The sequence below is a fragment of the Alligator sinensis genome, unplaced genomic scaffold (assembly GCF_000455745.1).
Source record: "Alligator sinensis unplaced genomic scaffold, ASM45574v1 scaffold1108_1, whole genome shotgun sequence".
NCBI lineage: Eukaryota > Metazoa > Chordata > Crocodylia > Alligatoridae > Alligator > Alligator sinensis.
This window is the reverse complement of record NW_005842256.1, coordinates 1,260,635-1,282,169: the sequence shown is the minus strand read 5'-3', so window position 1 is coordinate 1,282,169 and position 21,535 is coordinate 1,260,635. Positions and strand designations below refer to the sequence as shown.

General features: G+C 47.1%; 1 protein-coding gene across 1 annotated transcript in view; it reads right to left on the bottom strand.

Moving 5' to 3' along the window:
* LOC102380750 (oxysterol-binding protein 2) overlaps positions 1-21,535 on the bottom strand; it is a 346,753-nt gene that overhangs the window by 24,485 nt on the left and 300,733 nt on the right. Inside the window, 2 exon segments of the mRNA XM_025208840.1 lie at positions 19,138-19,305; positions 20,007-20,073. Coding sequence (XP_025064625.1) covers positions 19,138-19,305; positions 20,007-20,073 — 235 coding nt within the window.

The window sequence follows — 21,535 nt, the reverse complement described above, 5'->3', positions numbered from 1 at the left end:
TCTCCACCTTGGGAGGAAAAACCTGCAGCATCCCTATAGGCTCGGCAGTGCTACACTGACTAGCACTACGGACGAGAGCGACTTGGGGGTCAGGATTGACCACAAGATGAACATGAGCCTTCAATATGATGCTGCAGCCAGTACAGCAAGCAAAACACTGGCTTGCATCCATAGATGCTTCTCAAGCAAATCCCAGGACGTCATTCTCCCATTGTATTCAGCCTTGGTGAGGCCGCAGCTGGAGTACTGCATCCAGTTTTGGGCTCCACAACTTAAAAAAGGATGTGGAGAAGCTTAAGAGAGTCCAGAGGAGAGCCACGTGCATGATCAGAGGTCAGGAAAACAGACCTTATGACGAGAGGCTGAGAGCCATGGGACTTTTCAGCCTGGAAAAGCGCAGGCTCAGGGGCGACCTGATGGCCACCTATAAGTTTATAAGGGGTGTTCACCAGTATCTGGGGGAATTTTGTTCACCAGAGCACCCCAAGGGATGACAAGGTCGAACGGTTATAAACTCCTGCAAGACCATTTCAGGCTGGACATAAGGAAGAACTTCTTTACTGTCCGAGCTCCCAAGGCTTGGAAGGGCCTGCCGGTGGAGGTGGTTCAAGCACCTACTTTGAACACCTTCAAGAGAAACCTGGATGCTTTTCTTGCTGGGATCCTATGACCCCAGATGACTTACTGTCCCTGGGGCAGGGGGCTGGACTCGATGATCTTCCGAGCTCCCTTCCAGCCCCAATGTCTATGAAATCTATGAAAAATGCAAGAGCAAAAACAAGAAGGAAGAGACACAAGGGACAAATAACAGATCTATTTGTTGGAGGTGCAAAAGTAGGGGAAGGTTGCTGCTGTGGTCTATTTCAATGCTACTAGTGTATCATTCATCACAGATCCAATGGTGCTAACTAGCTAAATACAAGTGTCTCACAAGAGAACTGAGGTTAGGAAAATGACTTCTCTGCCTTCTTAAATTTCTGCCCTTGCAGGTAGACTTTAATTTTGCAATGCCCGTCTCCTCCTGGGTGATTGACAGACAGTGTCTGACCAAGACACCAAGATACAGACAAGGTCACTGTTGGATATCCTGCATCAGCACTAGATGTGTTGGGAGGGCAGTTACACAGCTACTTCCTCCCCCTTCAGCTTCCCTGTTTCTATAAATAACTGACAATTAAGTAGATCCATGCACCTCTGCCTAGTCCAACTGCAGCGTGCACAGCAGCTGGAAACATTCCTTTTTTTGCTTACTCTGCTACACTGAAAAGTTAATTGGAAAGAACTGATACTGACTGAATGCTTTTGGGACCATTATTCAGTTCTACGGTGGGATCTCTGTAAAAGGGATGCTGTCAAGGTGAGTCTGTCCCTGCTAGAAAAGAAAAACAAAAAGAAATCCAATGCAGTGGCTGGGGGCTGAGGAGTGGGGAAGTGTTGGTGATAGACATGGAGTGCCCAGCCGGCTGCATATGGACCGTGAACGGCACCACATGCGGCTTCCCTTAAGGGCTGATACCGCACCACTCAAGTTCTGCATGCCACTGGCGGCCATTCCTGCAGGGAGCTGAATCAGGGCTTAGGCAGCTGGGAGGTGTTGGTGGAAGACATGGACTGCCCGCTCAGCGGCCACATCTGGAACCAGAGCAGCACTATCTGCCCTTAAAAGAAGCCACACATGGAGGCTCTGAGCCCAGCCAGGCCGATAGAGCCACTTCGGTTCCATGTGCCAGCAGCCAGGCAGGTACTCCATGTGGGGCTTTCCCCAACACCTCCCCCTCCCTTAGCCTGGGTGAGCAGGTGAACGGGGATAGAGCGCGCCCGGGGGTACGGTGGCGGCATCTCCCTTGGCGCCTTCCCATACTTTCCTTCTTTTCCGGGAGAGAAGGAGGGCACGCCAGATGCTGTCGGCCCCACATAGCACACTGCAAGAAGCTGGGGTTTGCACGTGGCGGCTGCCACTGCACCAACATTGCCGCTGCTGCACCCCACTCTGCCTTCCTGCAGAGTGCCTGGCTGGCAGCAGATGGGGGCTGAGGGAAGGCAGTGCGGGGCACGACAGTGGCAGTGGTGGTGCAGTGGCAGTGCTGGCTGCTGCGTGTGAACCCTCCTCCCTCCCGTCTGGCCGGGTGGTGTGTGTGTGGCCTGCAGAAGGGCACCATTGCACTTGGCTCTCCCGGCCCTTTTTCTGGGATCGGTCACGGAGAGTTGAGGTGAGAGGTGGGGAAGTGCCGTGATGTGCTGCCTGGGGCTGATGGCACCCAGTGTGCCCCCCACCCCGGGAAAGAAGGAAAGTATGGGATGGCGCCGAGGGAGATGCTGCCGCCATGCTGCTGGATGTGCTCCATTCCTACCTGTCTGCCCCACCCCACCCTGTGCCCCCACACACACTTACCTGCTGGGGCATGTGTCCGTGTCTGTGCCTGAATGTGTGTGTCTGCGTGTGTGTGTGTGTGTGTGTGTGTGTGTGTCTGTGGGACTTGGGGGAATGTTGTTGGGGTAGTGAGGGGCACCAGCATGGCTGGGGAGGCTGTGGGGGGAGTGAGGGGCACCAGCAGGGCCAGGGAGGGCTGTCGAGGGCCTTTAATTTTAATCAAGGATTTTGGGGGGGTTATCAGAGAATCTGCTATTTTTTGTCAGAGAATTTGCAATTATCAGGGAAAACCGGGACCCCTGCATTACGCAGATACCTCAGCATTAGCTAACATACCACATGCTGGCTACAGCATGTGCTGTGGGAGACGACAAAAACAGACAGGCTTTTTGGAGCTAATAAACAGGTAACTTAATGTCCTTCCTTGGAAAAGCTGTTTAAGAAAAGCTCCATTAGTTAATGGAGAGAGGCTTTGTGTTCTTAATGGGTTGATAAACACTGAGTTAGGGGTAATAAACATTCCCTGCTGGGCTGCTTGTAGTGGGGGAATAATCAGAGCGTCCTGCCAGGGCCTGGCCACACCCCGCCTCAGCTCAGCCCCATGGAAGAGACGGGAGGGCTGCTTTATCATCCTCCGGCTTCTAGCCTGATCCACTGCAGGCATGTACCTGCATTTCTGGAATGTAAAGGGAATGTCTATCCACCTCCAAATCGGTTGAAGCATTGCAAGTTAGATTAACCTGGAAAGACTGAATCAATTCAAGCTCAGACTTTTGAATGCCTGGCCCTAGCCTATAAGACTCTCATTTGAGGTGTAAGTTTGCAGGTCCCACATACTCTCAATCACCAACTCTAGATAGGAGCTGAAAGAGCTTGGCACCTTGTGAAAAGTAGCTCCTTATCCACAGACTTCCCAGTGTATCGACTGCAGGGAGATAACAGCAGTGGCCACTATTACTTAGATCCAGTTGGTTTGTTTACAACATGGTGATTTGTCAAACAGTTTAACAGGGAGAGCAACCTTGCAAATCTTTCTGGACTGATTTGCCCTGTTAAGCTTTACTATAATTAATTCCCACAGGCTGACAGAAGAGCTGCTGGGAAGGCACAGCATATTGCTCTCAGATTCCTGACTCTGCATTAGTGACTCTCGGAACAATTTGATCAATAGGAAAGGTGCAAATTGCTCCTCTCTTGACACCAGAGAGGCAGCTGCTGCTGGTATTTTTAAAAAGAGAACATTAAGTCTGGAGCACATTTCTGTGCACTTCAAACTCCTATCTGAAACTGATTTTTCAACAGTGATTCTAATTGGCAGCCCAGGACTGTGGATGCGTCTGCTGAAAAGAGAAAAGTAGTTAGCCATGTTAGTCTGAAGTCAGGCAGAGGGCAGGGCAGATCTGCAATTTATAAACTAACTGAGATGTATATGGAGCATAAACTTTTGTGAAACTTTTGTGAACTCAAGTTCATGTCATCAAATGCTGTGAAAAGACAACATAGAGCTGTGTACAAATTGGGGTGACTGATCTGACAACAAAAGGTGGAGGTGGAGAGAGGAAGGTAGTGCTGAGAGTGGCATACTAGCAAAGAACCCACAGGAGCAAAGGGGTCACAGAAGCTAATCCAGGTGATAGGATAAGAATCTGTAGTCCCTGTTTAAACCAACTACCTTCAAGCTACCAACCTGCAGTCTAAGCATACCACTAGATACATTATCTCCAGCCAAACTTTACTTTACAACCATATCTGCTCTGATTCCACTAACTGGGATATGTATCTTAGGGATCTGGAACAGGGCTTCCTAGCTATTTCAGTAGCTATTGAGCATAGGAGTTAGGGATACAGCCTCTGAATCAGAACTTCTTAGACCTTAAATGCTGGAGTCTACAAGTGAGAGAGGAACAGTAGAAAAGACCCTGGTCATAGCCAGTTCACTCTCCCTTTCAGCATTCACTCTCTGCCACTGTGACACAGGATACTGGGCAAGATGGACCTGTGGTCTGACTCAGTAAATGACAGTTCTTATGTACAATCCCAAAAACATAGACACTCAAATCAACAAAGCCAGACTCAGACCTCACTCCAACCTGCTACAATACCAACCCTGGGGCAAAGACAATAGAATGTCTGTTTGTCACCTACAGGCCTCAACTTGAACATCTCAGACACATTGCTAATGACTTTCAACCCCTCCTGGAAAAGGATGACCATCTCAAGGTAGCCGTGGGGGAGAAACCAGTCCTGGCTTACAGACAACATCCCCTGTCTCAAAGGGCATCTCTCAAGCAACAGACTAATTCACTCCTAACCTCACCAAGGCACCAAGCCTTGTAATGGACACAAATGCCTGCAGTGCCCCCACATCAGTAAAGATCACATAATCACTGGACTGAAAAACAAGGAGTACAACATCTGAGGCTCATTCACCTGCAAATCTGCCAACATCATATACGCCATGACCTACAAGTCTACTAACATTATATAAGCCATAACCTGCTTACAATGCCCATCTCCTGTGCACAGCAGACAGATAGGACAATCTTTACATGTAAGAATGAACAAATGCCAATCTGACATCAACTTCAGAAAGACAAAATGGCCAGTGGCGGAACACTTTAACTTCCCTGGATCTTCCATCGCTAACCTTAGAACTGCTGTTCTTAGGCAGCAAAATTTTAAAAAACAGTTTTAATAGGAAATTGCAGAACAAGAAATCATTGTCAAACTTGATTAAGTACAGTTTAAAGAAGGATTACTGATTTTTATCCCATTATCTGGATGAGCTTTTGTGTGACCCCTCTGATTCTATGAGTTCTTTGCTTGTATGCCTCTTTCAGCTCTGTCATTCTCCCCACTTTCCTCTCCTTCCTCCCTTCCCATTTTTTGTATTCAAATCACTTACTCCACTTTGTACATTGCTCTATGCTGTCCTTTCACAGAATCTGATGAAGTGAGCTTGAGTTCACAAATGTTTATGCTCTCACTCTATATTTCAGTCTACAAGGTGCACATCTACCCTGCCTTCTGCTGGAAAATCATTGTGAGGGAAGGACACAAACATACCCATTAATAACAGTCTGTCAGAGTATAAACTCAAAGAAGGAAAAACATGCACAAGTTATCTGACAACATGCATAAGCTGCTTTAGCAGACTGTTTCCTTCTTTAACAGAGACAGGAATTGGTATGTTCACCAATAGCTGGTCTTTGGCTACAAAGCTATAGGTCAAGCCTAGCCTGGCTGGAAGAATGAATCCGGATCTCTTTCCATTCTCTGACAGTGTCACAATAATATACATTCACTGCTGAAATTCTATAGCTGCCTTGCCAATTCTCATAAACTTCAGTTGCCCATCATCGTCAGCAGGAGAGTAGTTACTTAGAGCTATACCACTGCCCATTTACAGGACTGGCCCATAGGTATCTCGGAACCAACAATCTATAAAAGGTAAAATTTGTTTCCAAGGAGCTTTCCCTGAGGGAGTTTTTGGGAAGGTTTAGTGGGATTAATTACGAGCAGTATTTTACCTGGCACAGTACCAGGTAGCATATCCACTGGAGTCTGAAAATCCAAGAGTTAAATCCTGTTTCAGTTTGTGTGCCTATATAGTACATAGAAAGCCATGTAACTTCATTTTTAGATACTTACACACATTGATTTTACCTCTTCATAAATAGTTTTAACTGTTAATATAGAAAGTAGGTGCTGCTTTTTTGTAACTCCATCTTAAGGGTTAGATGGTGGTTGTTCCAAATGTAAATCATTAATGGGATTTTCTGGGTCTTAAGTAGGGTGGAACAGAATCTCACTTAGACGCTTAAGTCCACTTAAATGCCTAATTGGTGGACCAGGATCTGGCCCAGGGTTCCCCAGGCAGGTGGCATAACCACTAAGCAACCAAGTGGGGCTGAGGCTGGGACCAGGCAGGGATCAGGAGGGAGTGGAGTCAAGCCGGGCCCAGAGCCTGCTGGGACCATGGGGCTGCTCCTTCCACTGTACCTGTGGTCGTTGCCTGGCACTGCCCCCCAGCCCCACACTGCCTGGGGGGGCCTGAAACCAGGAGCCTCAGCTGTGCCACAGGGCTGCAGGGGATGGAGCCCCCGGGACCCCCGCACCCACCCTGAGTTGTCCCTGGGTGGTGCGGGGCTGGGACCAGTGCAAGGTGGGAGATTCATTGGAGAGGGGGGTGCCAGCACCAGGAGCCATGTCCCCCCAAGACGAGCTGCTTACGGCTCAGCCCCATGCCCCACTGGCTGTTCAGCGCCTGCCCCTCCCCTAACCCCAGCCCCAGCCCCTCCCCATCCCTGCTGCAGATGCCAGAAGCCCTCAGCCAGGCTGCCTTACAGCCCTACCTCTGGCCTGTGCTTGGGCGGGGGGAGGCTAAGCCCCATAAGTCCAACCTTCCGCCACCTATCTTGATGAGATAACTGGCTCTGTGAATGTGGGGAGACTAGTGGATGTCATATACCTTTACTTTAGGGAAGCGTTTGATACAGTCTCCCACAACATTCTTGCAGGCAAGCTAAGGAAGTATGGGCTGGATGAACTGACTGTAAGGTGGATAGAAAACTGGCTGGAGCATCGGACTCAGAGGGTAATAATCAATGGCTAGTTGGCAGCCAGTATGAAGTGGAATGCCCCAGGGGTTGGTTCTGGGGCTGGTTTTGTTCAATATTTTCATCAGCAACGTGGAAGATGGGATGGAGTGCACCCTCAGCAAGTTTGCAGATGACACCAAGCTGAGGGGGAGTAGTAGATATGATGGAGGGTAGGGTTACGATTTTGAGAGACCTTGCTAAATTGAAGGATTGGACCAAAAGAAATCTCATGAGGTTCGATAAGGACAAGTGCAAAGTTCAGCACTTAGGATGGAAAAATGCCATGTATTGATACAGGCTATGAACCAACTGGCTAAGCAGCAACTCTGCAGAAAAGGACTGGGGGGTTACAGTGGACAATAAGTCGAATATGAGCCAACAGTGTGCCCGTGTTGCCAAGAAGGCTAACAGCATACTGGGCTGTATTAGTAGAAGCACTGCCAGCAGATCAAGGGAAATGATTCTTCCCCTCTACTTGGCATTGGTGAGGCCACATCTGGAGTCCTGTGTCCAGTTTTGGGCTCCCCAATACAGAAAGGATGTAGACAAATTGGAGAGAGTCCAATGGAGGGCAATGGAAATGGTTAGGGGGCTAGGGCATATAACTTATGAGGCAAGGCTGAAGGAATTAGGCTTATTTTGTTTGGAGAAGAGAAGACTGAGGGGGCCTTAAGAGCAGCCTTCAACTACCTGAAGGGGATTCCAAGAGGACATAGTGATAATTAGGGTCAACACAGAGGTGGCCCTCAATAATCCTGAACCATGTGAGCTGGGCCTCCCTCTCTGTCACTGCTGCAAACCCACACCAAAGGAGCCCAAACTGGATTTCTTGAGCACAGCACTAAGATGTATCCTATGTTCCACTGTGAAGCCCTTTGAGAAATAAGTCTGCAGACTACCTCTCTCTCCTTCAGGCTACTCTCCACTTACAGGCAATAGAGGAAGTTGGGCACAGAATTTAAGAACAGGAAACTGGGATTGCTCTTGGCAGACTTCTTGTGCTACAGGCCGGCCAGTCCAGGTACATTCCAAACACACTGCAGAGAAGAGTGAGCTAGGTATGATGTAAAGGAGGCTGTGTTCACCAAACTTCTGAAAGTCCAAAAGAGATCTCACGGCTGGGTTGGACTGTGCCTAGTGGACTGAGAGTAGGAGTTTAAATGTAGCTGGTCAATAGGTATGAGGTTTAGGCAACTTTAAATCAACATTAGCTACGAGAGTAGCTGTAGTTAAGAGGCTAGGGAACATCCCTCAGTGTCATGCACTTTATAAGCTCTGCTCTGTGATTCAGAGAGCTCCTGAAAACAGATTCATCTGTCCAGACAGAAGTTATTGTCCATAGCTTTACAGTTCATTTGCAAGGCATCTGTGGATTCCACAAGGATGTTTATTGGCCCAGAGTAACAGCTAGGGACTTTACTTTCAAGATAGGACTCTGCACCCCATTACTAATGAAAGAAAAACTCTTTAAGAAGTTGATGCTAAAGCGGATGGCAGCAAATGCATCATCTTAGTGCAGACAAACAGGGGATCCCAATATTCATCCTCATAGAGTAGCAAACTTTCAGACTCCTGACCCCCAAAATTAAATCAACCATATGGGGGAACCACAGGAACCAAAAAAAAGAGGATACTGGCACAATGAGCACACACCCAGAAACAAACCATTAACCACAGCTGGCAAAACAGGGGAGGCAGGGGGAAGGGAGGAAATCAGGCTGAACTAACTGACTGGCTTTAAATGCTCCTTTACATAACAGTCACAATGTAAGAACCAATTACCAGAAAAACAAAACAGAACAAAACAAAACAAAACAAATAAACAATTAGTGATGCAGATTCATTCTGCTGAAGGGCCCAGGCGTAGCAGCAGCTGCTTTGCCTGAAATGCAGCTGTGCTCTGGGCACTGGAAAGACCAAATAAATCATTCAATTATTTTCTTATTGAAATGTCTAACAACAGAAAAACAGACTCTGCTAAAGGTTCATCGGTAGTTGCCCTGTTGCCTGCATTGGGCAGTCCACAGTACAAAAAGTTTTCATTACCTGCCTCTCTAAAGAGAACAATAGCGCTCTCCCCCTTTTATGGAGTCTTATTTGCTCCTGGGTGTTCCTGATTGTACCCAGAATGCACCTCTTTCACAGGACAATGTATGGCAGGCTTGTCACACGGCCCGCCAAGCCATTTTCTGAGGCCTGAGGTCCCTTGCTTGGGACAGGCGGGTGAGGGGAGGGGAAGGGAGCTGCTCACCCCTGCGGGGCCGGGTTTGCGTGACCTCCCACGTCACATGAGCCGGGTCCCACTGCCGCCCCAAGGGCTGCGTGGCGCGGGGCTGCCCCAGCCGTGCCTGACGGGACAAGCTGGGGACAACGCCTTAGAAGTACTGCTGGCGTGGGCATGGCCAGGCTGAGTGGATGGCAGGATGGCCAGACGTGCCCCTCTCGTCCTGCCCCGGGACCTCCAGCGCCCCGCTGGCCCCGGCACATGCCCCCAGGTGGGCAGGAGGGGAGCTCCCAGTCCACAGGGCCAGCAGAGGCCGCACCAGGCGTGGGGGTGGTGCTTGGCCTGGCTCAGAGGGCACGGGGCAAGGCAAAGGGATGAGAGCACAGCCCCAACCCGCTGCCGGGACTTCACCTGGGGCCGCGGGGGCAGTGGCAGCACGGTCCGGAGGGGCGCAGGGACCCAGCAGATGCCTGGCTGGTGCTGGTGCTGGGGCCTCCCTGGGCTGGGGGCTCTGCTGGGTCCTGGTGCCCTGTGCCCGCCAGATGCGCCTCACCGGCCATGGTCCCAGACAGGCAGCTCCGCCCCCCGCCATAGGGGGCTGCGGCCGTGGGCGGAGCCAGCCAGGGTACAGGGACGCATCCCCATGCGGGCGGGCAGCCGGGGGAGGCTCGTGCAGGCTGGCACACACGCCCCCACACCCTGCACACGGCTGGGGCAGGGTGTGTACATGCACGCACATGCAGGCAGGGGCAGGGATGAGCGCAGATGGATGGGCAGGCAGGCAGCGTCCAGGGGTGAGCACGTGTGCACACACCTACACACTCAAACACACACGCATGCACATATGCGCACATGCACACCCGTCTCCACACACACACAGTCATGGGCGCTACATGCACACGTGTTGAGGAACAAAGGCTCAAGGTGAAGCAGCACTACCCACATGGTGGCACACGTAGGTACTGTCATGTCACTCACACACCTGGGCATATCTGCACAGACACTCCCACTGCCCTGGAGTCACCTGCCATGCATGCACAATCACAACAGCCCTATGGCATCACACACCTTGCGGAGAGTGGCCCCAGAGCATGCAGTGGTGCACTCATAGGCACTCACAATTATGCTTATGCAGTTGTGCCCAACCACGCATGCAGCACCGATTCCTGCAAAGCTACCTGGAAGTCGTATACAGCTTAGAACTACACACAATTACAGCAATGCCATCACAGTCACACCAGCAGAGAGCTTCTCCAGTACCCATGAACTTAGCCTTGCTGAATCAGTTGCTGTTCTACACAACTCCACACAACCACAATTAAGCAGGTACTTAATTGCACCACACTTCTGAAGACAGCGACACAGGAATAGGCACACAGATCTGATACTGCACACACACACACACACACACACACACACACACACACAATTAGAGCAGGGAGCCTGGGACTTTTACCTAATCATGTCCTGCCTTGGGGTCCTGGCTGTAGGGGAACACACTGCTGTGGTTTGGAATGGAAGAGACCAGGTGGGCACTTCTACTGCTCACCATCTCTCCTCCACCAGAGTGATGCTCATGTAGATCAGGCTTGTCCAACATACGACCCGTGGGGTGATAAAATATGAATATGGCTCGCTGGCCCACTGAGTGATAAAAAGTTCATGATTCGGCCCCACATTCAAAAAGGTTGGACACCCCTGATGTATGGCATTTGAACTCCCTCCTTCTATGGGACAATGCGGTGACTGCACTGAGCTCTCACGCTTTAGAACAGTAGCAGGGGTACCCTTTTTTTTGCAGACATGCAACAAATTAGCAGCACCCTCCCTGAGTGCCACTTCAGTCCCCTTCCCCTGCTATGCCTTCTATGCCACCCCTGCTTTAGAACATATACAAGGGAGCAGAGCTTAAGAGGAAGATGGCTGTTGTTCATGTGGGACATGGGAAGGAAGACGAGGTGAAGACTGGCTCACTGGGAGCTCCCTGAAGAGCTGTTTGATCAGCACCTGCCCCAAGAAGCCAGGAAGTGGAGGAGTATGAGTATGAACGGCATGTGCCCCTGTAATCTAAATTCACTTTGCTACTTTAAGAACATAAAATGCATTATGTATTACTTGGTTTGCTCATAAAATTATTATGTTTGGTATATTTATTACATTTAAAAGTACAGTTTATTCAGTCAATAATTACAAATTTACTAACTGAATTTACTTTAAAATGTTTAACATTTTTATTACAAATGGAGCTACAAGCTGCTGAACTCTAAGGAACCTAGCATCTCTTAGTTTCTGCCAGTTTATGAGAAGCAGGCAAACATTAAAGTTGAAAATAGAAGAAACCAACAACACTGTAGTAAAACAAAGACAGTTATTATGTATCCTGGACTTGTCTCCTCCACAGTGTCAAGCAGATACAGAAAGCACTCATTTTTAGAAAAAGAGCTGAGAAAAAAAAGTAAAAAAAAACAACCCAAGTCTCATTGAATACAATTTTTGCTACATGAAACTTTGTCTAATCAGTTTCATTTTCTGAGCTATCAATATCAGCAGTTTCTGCTTCTTCTAATCCTTCATTTTTATCAGCTTCATGGACTTCTGAAAACTGAAGGTTTGCCTGAATTGAGACAAGCTTCTCTACTCTTTCACATGTTAGTTTATTTCTTGATTTATGCAAGTATTTCCAAACAGTCCAGTTTCTTTCACTCACGGAAGTTTGAGGAATCTGAAGCAGGAGAGAAGCAAGCGGAGTTCAGGGCTGTGTCATGCAAAGGTCTTACCACCATACTGCAGGAGGGATATGCTTGGCAGAGTCCCAGACTGTATTCCTGGACCAAATACCTGAAGATGTTCTGTATTCTGCAACATCTCAAAGTACTTTTCCAACATCAAGTCCTAAGTGTGCTGTTTGTTTTGTAATTCAGTCAAATGCAATAGCAGTGCTATCACCACTAACATTTGTGCCTTTGAATCTTGGATTCAAGAGATCTGCAGCAACATGAATTGATTGGCAACAAAATTCTTCCCGTCTGTTAATAAAGTCTCTCTCTTTTTTCTTCTATACTTTTAAGTAACGATACACTTAGATTCTCAAAAACAGTTGATTTTATCTGGGCCATTTTGTACGGAATGTCTAACAAAATGCACTGTCTTATTCAGATGCAATGACTGCTGAAGAAATTGGTTCTAGGGGAGTTCTGCAGCTGAACCTAGAAGACATCCTCATCAAGTACAGTGTTCCTTATGCTTCTGGGTTCTTTAAGATCCTCAATGATTACTGTTTCTTGAAGAGCTTCTTTGTTTTTTTGTAAACTTTCAAGTGAGATCACCACTCCACCCCATCTAGTTTTACTACAGAGTTTGAGTGTCACTATTTTATTCTTTGCATTATTTTCTTCCTGCTTTTTCTTAAAGACTGCAGCTACAATATGAGTAGCTTTTATATGTTTTATAACTTCTTTTGCTCTTCTATAGATCTCTTGCAGAGTATCCAAGTTCATGATGTCATTAAGAAGCAAGTCTAGCTCATGGGATGCACATCCTATTGCAGTAACATGTGGATAGTTATCTATTACAATCTCCTATACTGCTTTCATGTTACTTGTATTGTCAGTCAGCAAAGCAAATATTTTGCCACTCCCAATCTTCTGTAGGACTTCACGTATTTTACTAGAGATATACTCTGCAGTATGCCTGTTCTCTCCAGTTTCAATGCTTCTGTAAAAAAACTGATTAGGTGTTATTATCACAAAGTTTATGATTCCTTCTCCCCGCACATCTGTCCATCCATCTGTAAGCACTGAAGACACAGTTCTTCATTAATTTTTCCTTGCACAGATTGCATTACACGTTCATATTCCAACTGTAAAAGAGGCTTGCTCAAAAGAATGTCTGCTGGGCAAACGGTATGATGGTCTTTGTAATTTAAAAGCTTCCTGCCAGTATGCATTTTCAGTTATTGACAATGGCGTCCCAGAAGAATATATTGCTCTTCCAAGAGCTTGGTCAATTTATTTCCCGATCTTCAGGTGTCATCTTGTCTACAAATAAAGCTATTGAGAGTCTTTTGTACATATCTGATTACTTGAGGATGTTGATTGGGCAACCCTTTCTGATGCTGATGTTATAGAAGAGGCAGCAGCAACAGTAGGAGGACTTCTGGATCAAGAACATTGGAAAGAGATACTTGCATTTTCATCATCATGATCTACCTCCCTCACTTACACCCATGAAGGATTTTTTAATGTCTGCAGGAAACTTCTTACATACAAGGATGTGTTTGGTCATCCTAGTAGCATTTGGAAGTGCATATTTTATTTGAGAGTATTTGAAAATCACATTTTGTTCTCAGAATAACTTGCAGTGTAGAAATGCTTCCATATGCTAGAAGTTGGTCGTAACATTTTGCTGAGGGAGAAAAAAGAAAAATATAATTTAGTGGCTAGCTTGCATATATAAACACTAAGCTACAGCATGTACAAATTTAGTAATGGATGGATGAGAGGCCTCCTCAGAGTTAACTGTGAACAATTTCCCTGCCCTGCAGCCTCACCTCACTGCTAAGGTTGGGTGATTTGTCACAAAACATCAAATTAGTAGGAATTCAATTATGAATTACATAGGTTATGAAAATATACTAATGCAGCTAAAATATAGTTTAATATACTGAATTCAGAGAAATTTAAACGCTTACCTTTCAATAAAGAAGTATACTTTCTTTCAGCTCCTGTGTGCCACTTCTGTGGATCTCTAGGTCACAGGGCCAGGAGGAGGCAGGTTCCTTCCAACTCCAAAACCTTTCGACTTGCTCTATCTCCTCCCCTGAGGCTTTTGAGCAAGCAGGACAATAAGCTCCTTGTTTCTAATCTGTACAGGAATGAATGGATCCTGCTGCCAGTGTCCAGTCACAGTCCTTTGAGGCCTAGTCAAGAGGACAGGAGCAGATCCACCAACCTCTAAATCAAAAGTCAACAATAGAGGAAGTCCACAAACAAAGAAGGCACTGAATCCTTCTTCCTTCTCTTGTGAAAATGGCAGTGCCCTGGGGGCAGAAATGCATCTTGCTCTTGCATTTGAGACTTATACTGTACTGCTCGTCCTCCGTGTACAGGAATTGCAATCTGATAGTATAGATAGTCTTACAGAAAAGTCTTCCTATTACATACTTATTCAAAAACATTTTGAGGGAGTAGAGGGTAGCAATATATGAACACCTTGTCTTAAACATTTTATTCATCATTCTAAAAGAAAATATTTCATAAGAGATTTTTTTTAATTTTTAAAAAAAATGTTCCAATTTTTCGTAAAAAAAACAACCAAAAAAGGCCTTGAAAGGAAAAGAAAAAAAATTGGTTTTTTTCCTGAATTTTTCTGGGTTTTTCTCGGGCCTTCTCTAGTCTCATGCTGCAAGGAGAGCATGTTTACCCATCCATTCCCTCATGAGCTGCTGCTGACCCTCCTACCTCTGATGTAGCATCTGATGAAGTGAATTCGAGTTCATGAAAGCTTGTGCTCTATATATGTTTTATTTAATTAGTCTATAAGACTTATTTACCTTGCCTTCTATACTCCTATCTCTAAACCAGGCAAGGGAGAAGGTGGGGCCTAACCTCCTTCCCAGGTACACTGAGCTGCTGTTTCTACATCCTCCCCCAAGAGAAGGAGGCAGAAGTCTTTGCACTTTATTAGCAGCAGCTACTGTGTGAGGGATTTATATCCCACTCTATCCAGAAAGGCTCTATGTCCAGACAACGTACTGCCTCCTGGCCTGCCTATTTGCCCCACCAGGTTCAATGGAAATGCAGTTCCAGATGTGGAAACAAGCAAATCAGAGCTTGCAGCTAAACCCTCTTCTGTGTTCCCTGGCTTCCACCCTTTGGCAGTTCAATGTCTCTGCTTGCCAGTATCCCAGCTAATCAGATACTACAGCACTTATTAAAAAGAGATGGAGGGAGGGCAAGGAAACCTTCTGAACCCAGTCCTTTTGACACATCAAAATAAAAAAGCTCAACAGACTGGTAAATCCACTAATGCATACAGCATACCCAGACTGCTGTGGGTGTATGCAGCACAAAGTGTGTGCAGTGTAGGTGAAATCATATAAAGGTGAGCTTGTTAAAGAGCACTTTAAATGTGAATGGACAATTGTCTCATAACCTGATTTCATTCAGTGAGCAACAAAGGAATAGTTTTATGTTTGCAACTGAATTAGCACTGACAGGGATCCCACCAGATGCACACTATTTTCTCTTGAAAGATGATCTCTCTATCATAGCTGGCGTTATGGGTTTCTCAGCTATAAAAACACATGGAGCAATGTCTGTGACAACATACATTCCCAATGGCACTTCCTTGAGCAGCAGCACCTTGGTGTGCTCAGCTGTCTGGGTGCCTAAAGCAGGCCTTTGTACATGGTGTTACACACACTGACAGGCTGACCCGCAAATGTCAGCATAGCAGAAAATGCCTGACAGCCATGAGACGGAGCTAAGCAGGCTGACAGCCTAATGAGACTACTGTTTTAAAATGGATGTGCTAGCAGTACACAACAAAACAGACAAAAACATTTAAAGCTTTATGCATGTTAACTGCTACCTTGAATGTCACCTGGAAAGAAAGCTGTCAGCCAACTTACCTGTGCTAACCAGCTGGCAGCATGCTCTTTGCTCTGCTTAAAGGCAGCAGCTGTTCTCAAGTGAAGCTGATCAATAAGTTACTGTATTTACTTGAATACAAAATAACGCTTTCCCCCCAAACAGCATGGGGAAAAAAGCCCATCACCTTACATTCACGTACAAGGAATCCTCACTAAATACACTGTCTATCATTAAACTGCTGCCAAAAGTAGCATGCTCTGAATAATGGAATACCAACTATGAAGTTGATTAAATGCAGCCAACACTGAGCATGATCCATACAGGGCACAAATACTAACAGGAACCTACCACATGGATAGGTTAGTGCAGCCCATGTCAATAAGATGTACAGTACTGCCCATTGTGCACAGACCCCCCTCAGCTCTGACTCTTTATCAAGTCTTTGTGACCCAATATACTGCATACATTTTGACTTCCTCTTCACTCCCACAACTGAGCTGTGCCTTTCTTTCCCATTTCCAATTATTCCTGTTTCTTCACCAGCATTAAATGTCTCGCAAACACCACCACCAAACAAGGCCCTAAATAGTTCACCCAGCATCCCTCTGTCACCCCCTTTCTCAGCCTGTCTGACAAAAAGGAGAGGCAGAAGGGGCTGCAGGGGAAAGAAGTTGGGGATGATACTCAAGAGCAAAAGGGGTGACAATCCCAATGAGAAGCAAAGGGGGCAAGAGTGCCCAAAAGCCTCCCTGGCTCACCAAGGGCATTCGTGAATGCCTGATTGCCAAAAAGGAGGTGTACACCCAGTGGAAGGGACGGGCTATCACCAAAGGGGAGTATACCTCTACCGCTCGGGTCTGTAGAGGGGCTGTTAAGAAAGCTAAGGCAGATACGGAACTAGGGCTAGAGTCAAGGATCAAGGATAACAAAAAGTCTTTTTTTAAATACATAGGGAGAATGAAGAAGGCCCCAGGTAATGTGGGGCCCCTGCAGGATATGCTTGGCAATCTAGTGGTTGCACCAGAGGAGAAAGGAGACCTCTTTAACAATTTCTTTGCCTCTATTTTCTTGTACAGGGACCGAGATTCAGGAAGGACTTGGGAGAAATTTCACCAGGCCTAAGGTCGGGGAGGACCAGGTTAGAGAACTTCTGGGGGGGGCTGGACGTGTTCAAATCAGCAGGTCCAGATGCTCTCCACCCCAGGGTGTTGAGGGAATTGACAGGGGTCATTGCGGAGCCCCTGGCATGGCTTTACAAGCACTTGTGGTGCTCTGGCCAGGTGCCAGATGACTGGAAGAGGGCCAATGTGGTCCCCATTTTTAAAAAAGGGAAGAGGGAGGACCCAGGCAACTATAGGTCCATTAGTCTTACTTCAATCCTGGGGAAGCTCTTTGAGAAGATTATCAAGGAGCACATCTATGATGGGCCAGCAGCAAGGATGATGCACAAAGGCAACCAGCACGGTTTCATTAGGGGCAGGTCCTGTCACACCAACCTGATTGCCTTCTACAATCAGGTCACAAAATCATTGGATGCAGGTGTCATGGTGGATGTAGTCTTTCTGGACTTCATGAAGGCCTTTGACACTGTCTCCCACCCCATTCTCATTAAAAAGCTAGGTGACTGTGGCATCGATGCCTACACAGTCAGATGGATTGCAAATTGGCTGAGGGGTCGCACTCAGAGACTGGTGGTGGATGGGTCATTTTCAACCTGGAGGGAAGTGGGCAGTGGGGTCCCCCAGGGCTCAGTTTTTGGGCCCGCACTGTTCAATTTCTTTATTAGTGACTTGGACAACAGGGTGAAGAGCAGCCTGTTTAAATTCACAGACAACACCAAGATTTAGGGTGAGGTGGGCATGCTAGAAGGGAAGGACAGATTACAGCAGGACCTGGACAGGTTACAGGGGTGGGCATATGAAAATAGGATGGGATTCAATACTGACAAGTGCAGGGTGCTGCACTTAGACAGTAGGAACCAGCAGCATACCTGTAGGCTGGGGAACTCCCTTCTCGAAAGCACGGTGGTAGAAAGCGATCTTGGAGTCATTACTGACTCCAAGATGAACATGGGCCGACAATGCGAGAACACGGTCAGTAGGGCTAACTGTACCTTGTCGTGCATCCACAGATGCAACACAAGCAGGGCCAAGGAGGTGATCCTCCCCTTCTATGTGACACTGGTCAGGTCGCAGCTGGAGTACTGCATCCAGTTCTGGGCGCTGCACTTCAGGAGGGATGTGAACAGCATTGAGAGGGTCCAAAGGAGGGCCACTCACATGATCTGGGGACAGCAGGGCAGACCCTACGAGGAGAGGTTCAGCCTTCACAAGAGAAGGCTATGGGGGGACCTTGTTCCCCTGGGCGCCTCCCAGAGTAACAGGAATAATGGCCATAAGTTACTAGAGAGTAGGTTTAGACTAGACATTAGAAGGCATTACTTACTTCACTGTCAGGGCAGCTAGGATCTGGAATCAACTTCCAAGGGAAGTGGTGATGGTTCCTACCCTGGGGGTCTTTAAGAGGAGGCTTGACCCCCTGGCCGGGGTCATTTGAGCCCAGTTTTCTCTCCTGCCCAGGGCAGGGGGTCAGACTAGAAGATCTACAAGGTCCCTTCCGACCCTACGTCTATGAATCTATGAATTATTGGGGGGGTCGTCTATTATTCAAGTATATACAATAATTAAACACCTGACCTTCGGCAGAAAGTAAGAGGAAGGTACAAAACAGACATTTTCCACTCACGTTTTCCCTGCTTCAGTTTCATGTCACTGATTCTTATGCTTCTGTCCTTTAAGTCAGACCCCACAACCTTCCCTCATTCAGGTCCCTCCACCATCACACCCCCTGTGTCACTACCAGCCACATGCCATCCCTGCACCTGAGCAAAGCAGAACTCATTTTTCTTTAAAAAAATTCTCCAGGTACCCACTGAGTTTTTTCTCTTCAATTTCTTTAAAGTTTGAGCTCTGTACAGCCGGGTTCCATACACATTTGCACAGCACCCAGTTGCTTGGCTGGTACCAACCAGAGTCCATTAGGATTTATGTTTGAACCACATAAAATGAAAAGGTCTTGTTGACCTGGAAATGCTTTGTTTGAAAAGCTTAAATATCAGCTGACAGTGCTGTGGGGCTGTAGGTACTAACAGTGACTTCTGCAGTACAGGACTGCTTCACATTTTCACATTTGGGATCTGGTTCTAGAAGGTACTGCACACCTTCAATTCGCAGTTCAATGGATCAAACCCATATACCTGCATGTAAAGAGCCTATATGAAGTATTTAAATTGGCGGGTGAACCCTCCTACCAGCGAGCAGCACTGTCAGGCAGAGAGGACTCACGTACAGGCATAGGGATCTTGGAAAGTTCTTTGCCAATGCAGTTTTTCATTATGCTCCACAGATTAAGGCTGTAGTTGGGTTTGTCAGGGACACGAGTCCGTCTCCTCTTCTTAGGTAGGAGATCTTTGCAAGTTGATTCATTGTAGCCAGATTGATTTGAGCTCTCAAACACCTGGGAGAAGCAGCAAAATAATTACCTTCACATCTAAAAGCCAGAGCAACAAACAGTGGAAAGCAGGATGCAGGTAATGGCTAGCTTGCAGGGTTATCCCCTCTTGTGACCTGTGCCCTTCCCTAATGGGACAGACGAAGGTTAGAACAGAACATTTCACAGTGCCTTTGCTTATCAAAGCTTTCTTTATTGGAACGGGCAGAAATCTGCGCAACAGTAACACTGGCCAGTGCCATGATTCAGTTGCTTAGGGTATGCATTACCCTCAGCTGCCTTTTCCAAGGCTCTCAGGCCTCCAGCCAGAGAAGTGCTCAGCTAACTTAGGAAGTAAAAGACACGGGTAGGCTGTAATGCCAGGGTAGCCTTACCCAGCCACCTATAACCCTGGACAGAGCCATGCATTTGGAAGAAGTACATCTGGAGGTTTGGGTATCACTAGAACTGCACCTGATTGTGAATGAAGGGAGTTGTTGAGGGGACAATCCACCTCATTCTCCCTTCACATGTACATGCCTCCTGGTCATCTCCCTTTGTCAGATTCAACACCTACAATTTCCTTCTATCCTGATGGCCTGGGAGAGAACATGCTAGGGAAGCTGCCTTCTCTTCTCACAATTGTGTTGTCCATCCCTGGCCCCTTCACCGCACCCCCCATTTCATTCCACCACGGCCATCTACCCATCCGAGACTGACACACTCACATTGTCCTCCAGGGTCCAATCCTCAGGGTGGCCTTCGCTGGCCCCGCTCAGGTTACTGCCAGAACGTCTGCAGGGAACACAAAGGCTATAGGTGACAAAAGGCAAAGAATGGAACAGAAATTGTTGCTCTGTCTGTGCTAAGACCTGTCTTACCCACAGGCATCATCTGCTTGCTACAAGGGCAGCTTGAGGTTATTATAATAGGTGCTGCAGTGGGCAGGGCTTGGTATGCAAATACATGGACAGTTCTCACTTCTTTTTATTCTTGCTATAAAAAGACTATGCTCAGGCATGAGCGAGCACATCAGGGAGTGCAAATGGGCTACTGAAATCAGTGTCTTAATTTTTTTAAAATTATTCCTCCTTTAAATCTCAGACATTTTTTATGCCACTGAAGATCCTAACTTTCAGATCAGTAATGCTTTTTGCCTCATCTCGTCACCAATGCAAAACAACTTAGGTTCAACTCTGTGATAGTCTTGCTGTCATGTGAACAGAGAAACAGACCCCCAGGAAACATTACCAGGCCATCTTCAAGCTCCCCACAGTGGTTGCCAGGTAAGAAGGATGGTCCAGTGGTTAAAGCAGGAACAACCAAGTTCTTGCTCCTGGATCATTTTAACATATTTCTATGCCCTCCCCCAAACCACAGCATCTGAGCTCCATAAACCTTTAATGCATTTATCCTCCCAAACTCCTGGTGCAGTAATGCTTGGCTATTATCTCAGTTTCTCATTGGACATGAGGTTCAGAGGGACTGAGTGACTTGCCCAGGACCATACAGGGAGTTTGTAAGAGAACAGAAAATGGAACCCAGGTCTTCAGAATCTACTGGGCCATCTTGAGTGTACTTTAATAATCCTTGCTGTGGTGGGACACTGAGAATCCTTGTGCCCTTATTTTACCTGTGGCAAGCTAGAGTGCTTTTGATGTCCTTGGGCAATATCCCTTAAAGCTGTGCAGTAGGGTTGATGTGTGTAGTTTTAGGAATACATTAGATAAGGATATGTACGGGGATGTTTTGGATACGGATGATCCTGCCATGAGCAGGGGGCTGAACTAGGTGACCTCTGGAGATCCCTTCCATCTCTGTGTTGACTCTGTGATCCATGAGTGCTACTGACTCTCAGTGAGACTATCAGCCAGTCGCCTAGTACAATTTTCAAGTCTGAGTGCTGAACGGCTGAATAAATGGCTTAGGCAGGCAAGGTTTTTGAGCAGATGTGCTATCTTTTATTAGACTAACTCAGTAGGATAAATGGCTTGAATTTCAGAGATTCTGAGCAATCCCTGCCTTCCTGAGCCATCAGAAACCTAATGTCCCTACCCCAACCTTGGAGAAACGTGACTGCTGGGAGAGGCTGCACAAGGCTCCACTCTATTCACTGACATTACATGTGAGCTGGAAGGATTCCTCATGGCAAGTTTTCTGATGCTGACATCCTAACTATGGTGGCATCCCTCAATCCCAAAGTACACCTGGCAAAGGAGAGGAGAGGATGCAGGGGACATAGCAATTCTCTGCTTGT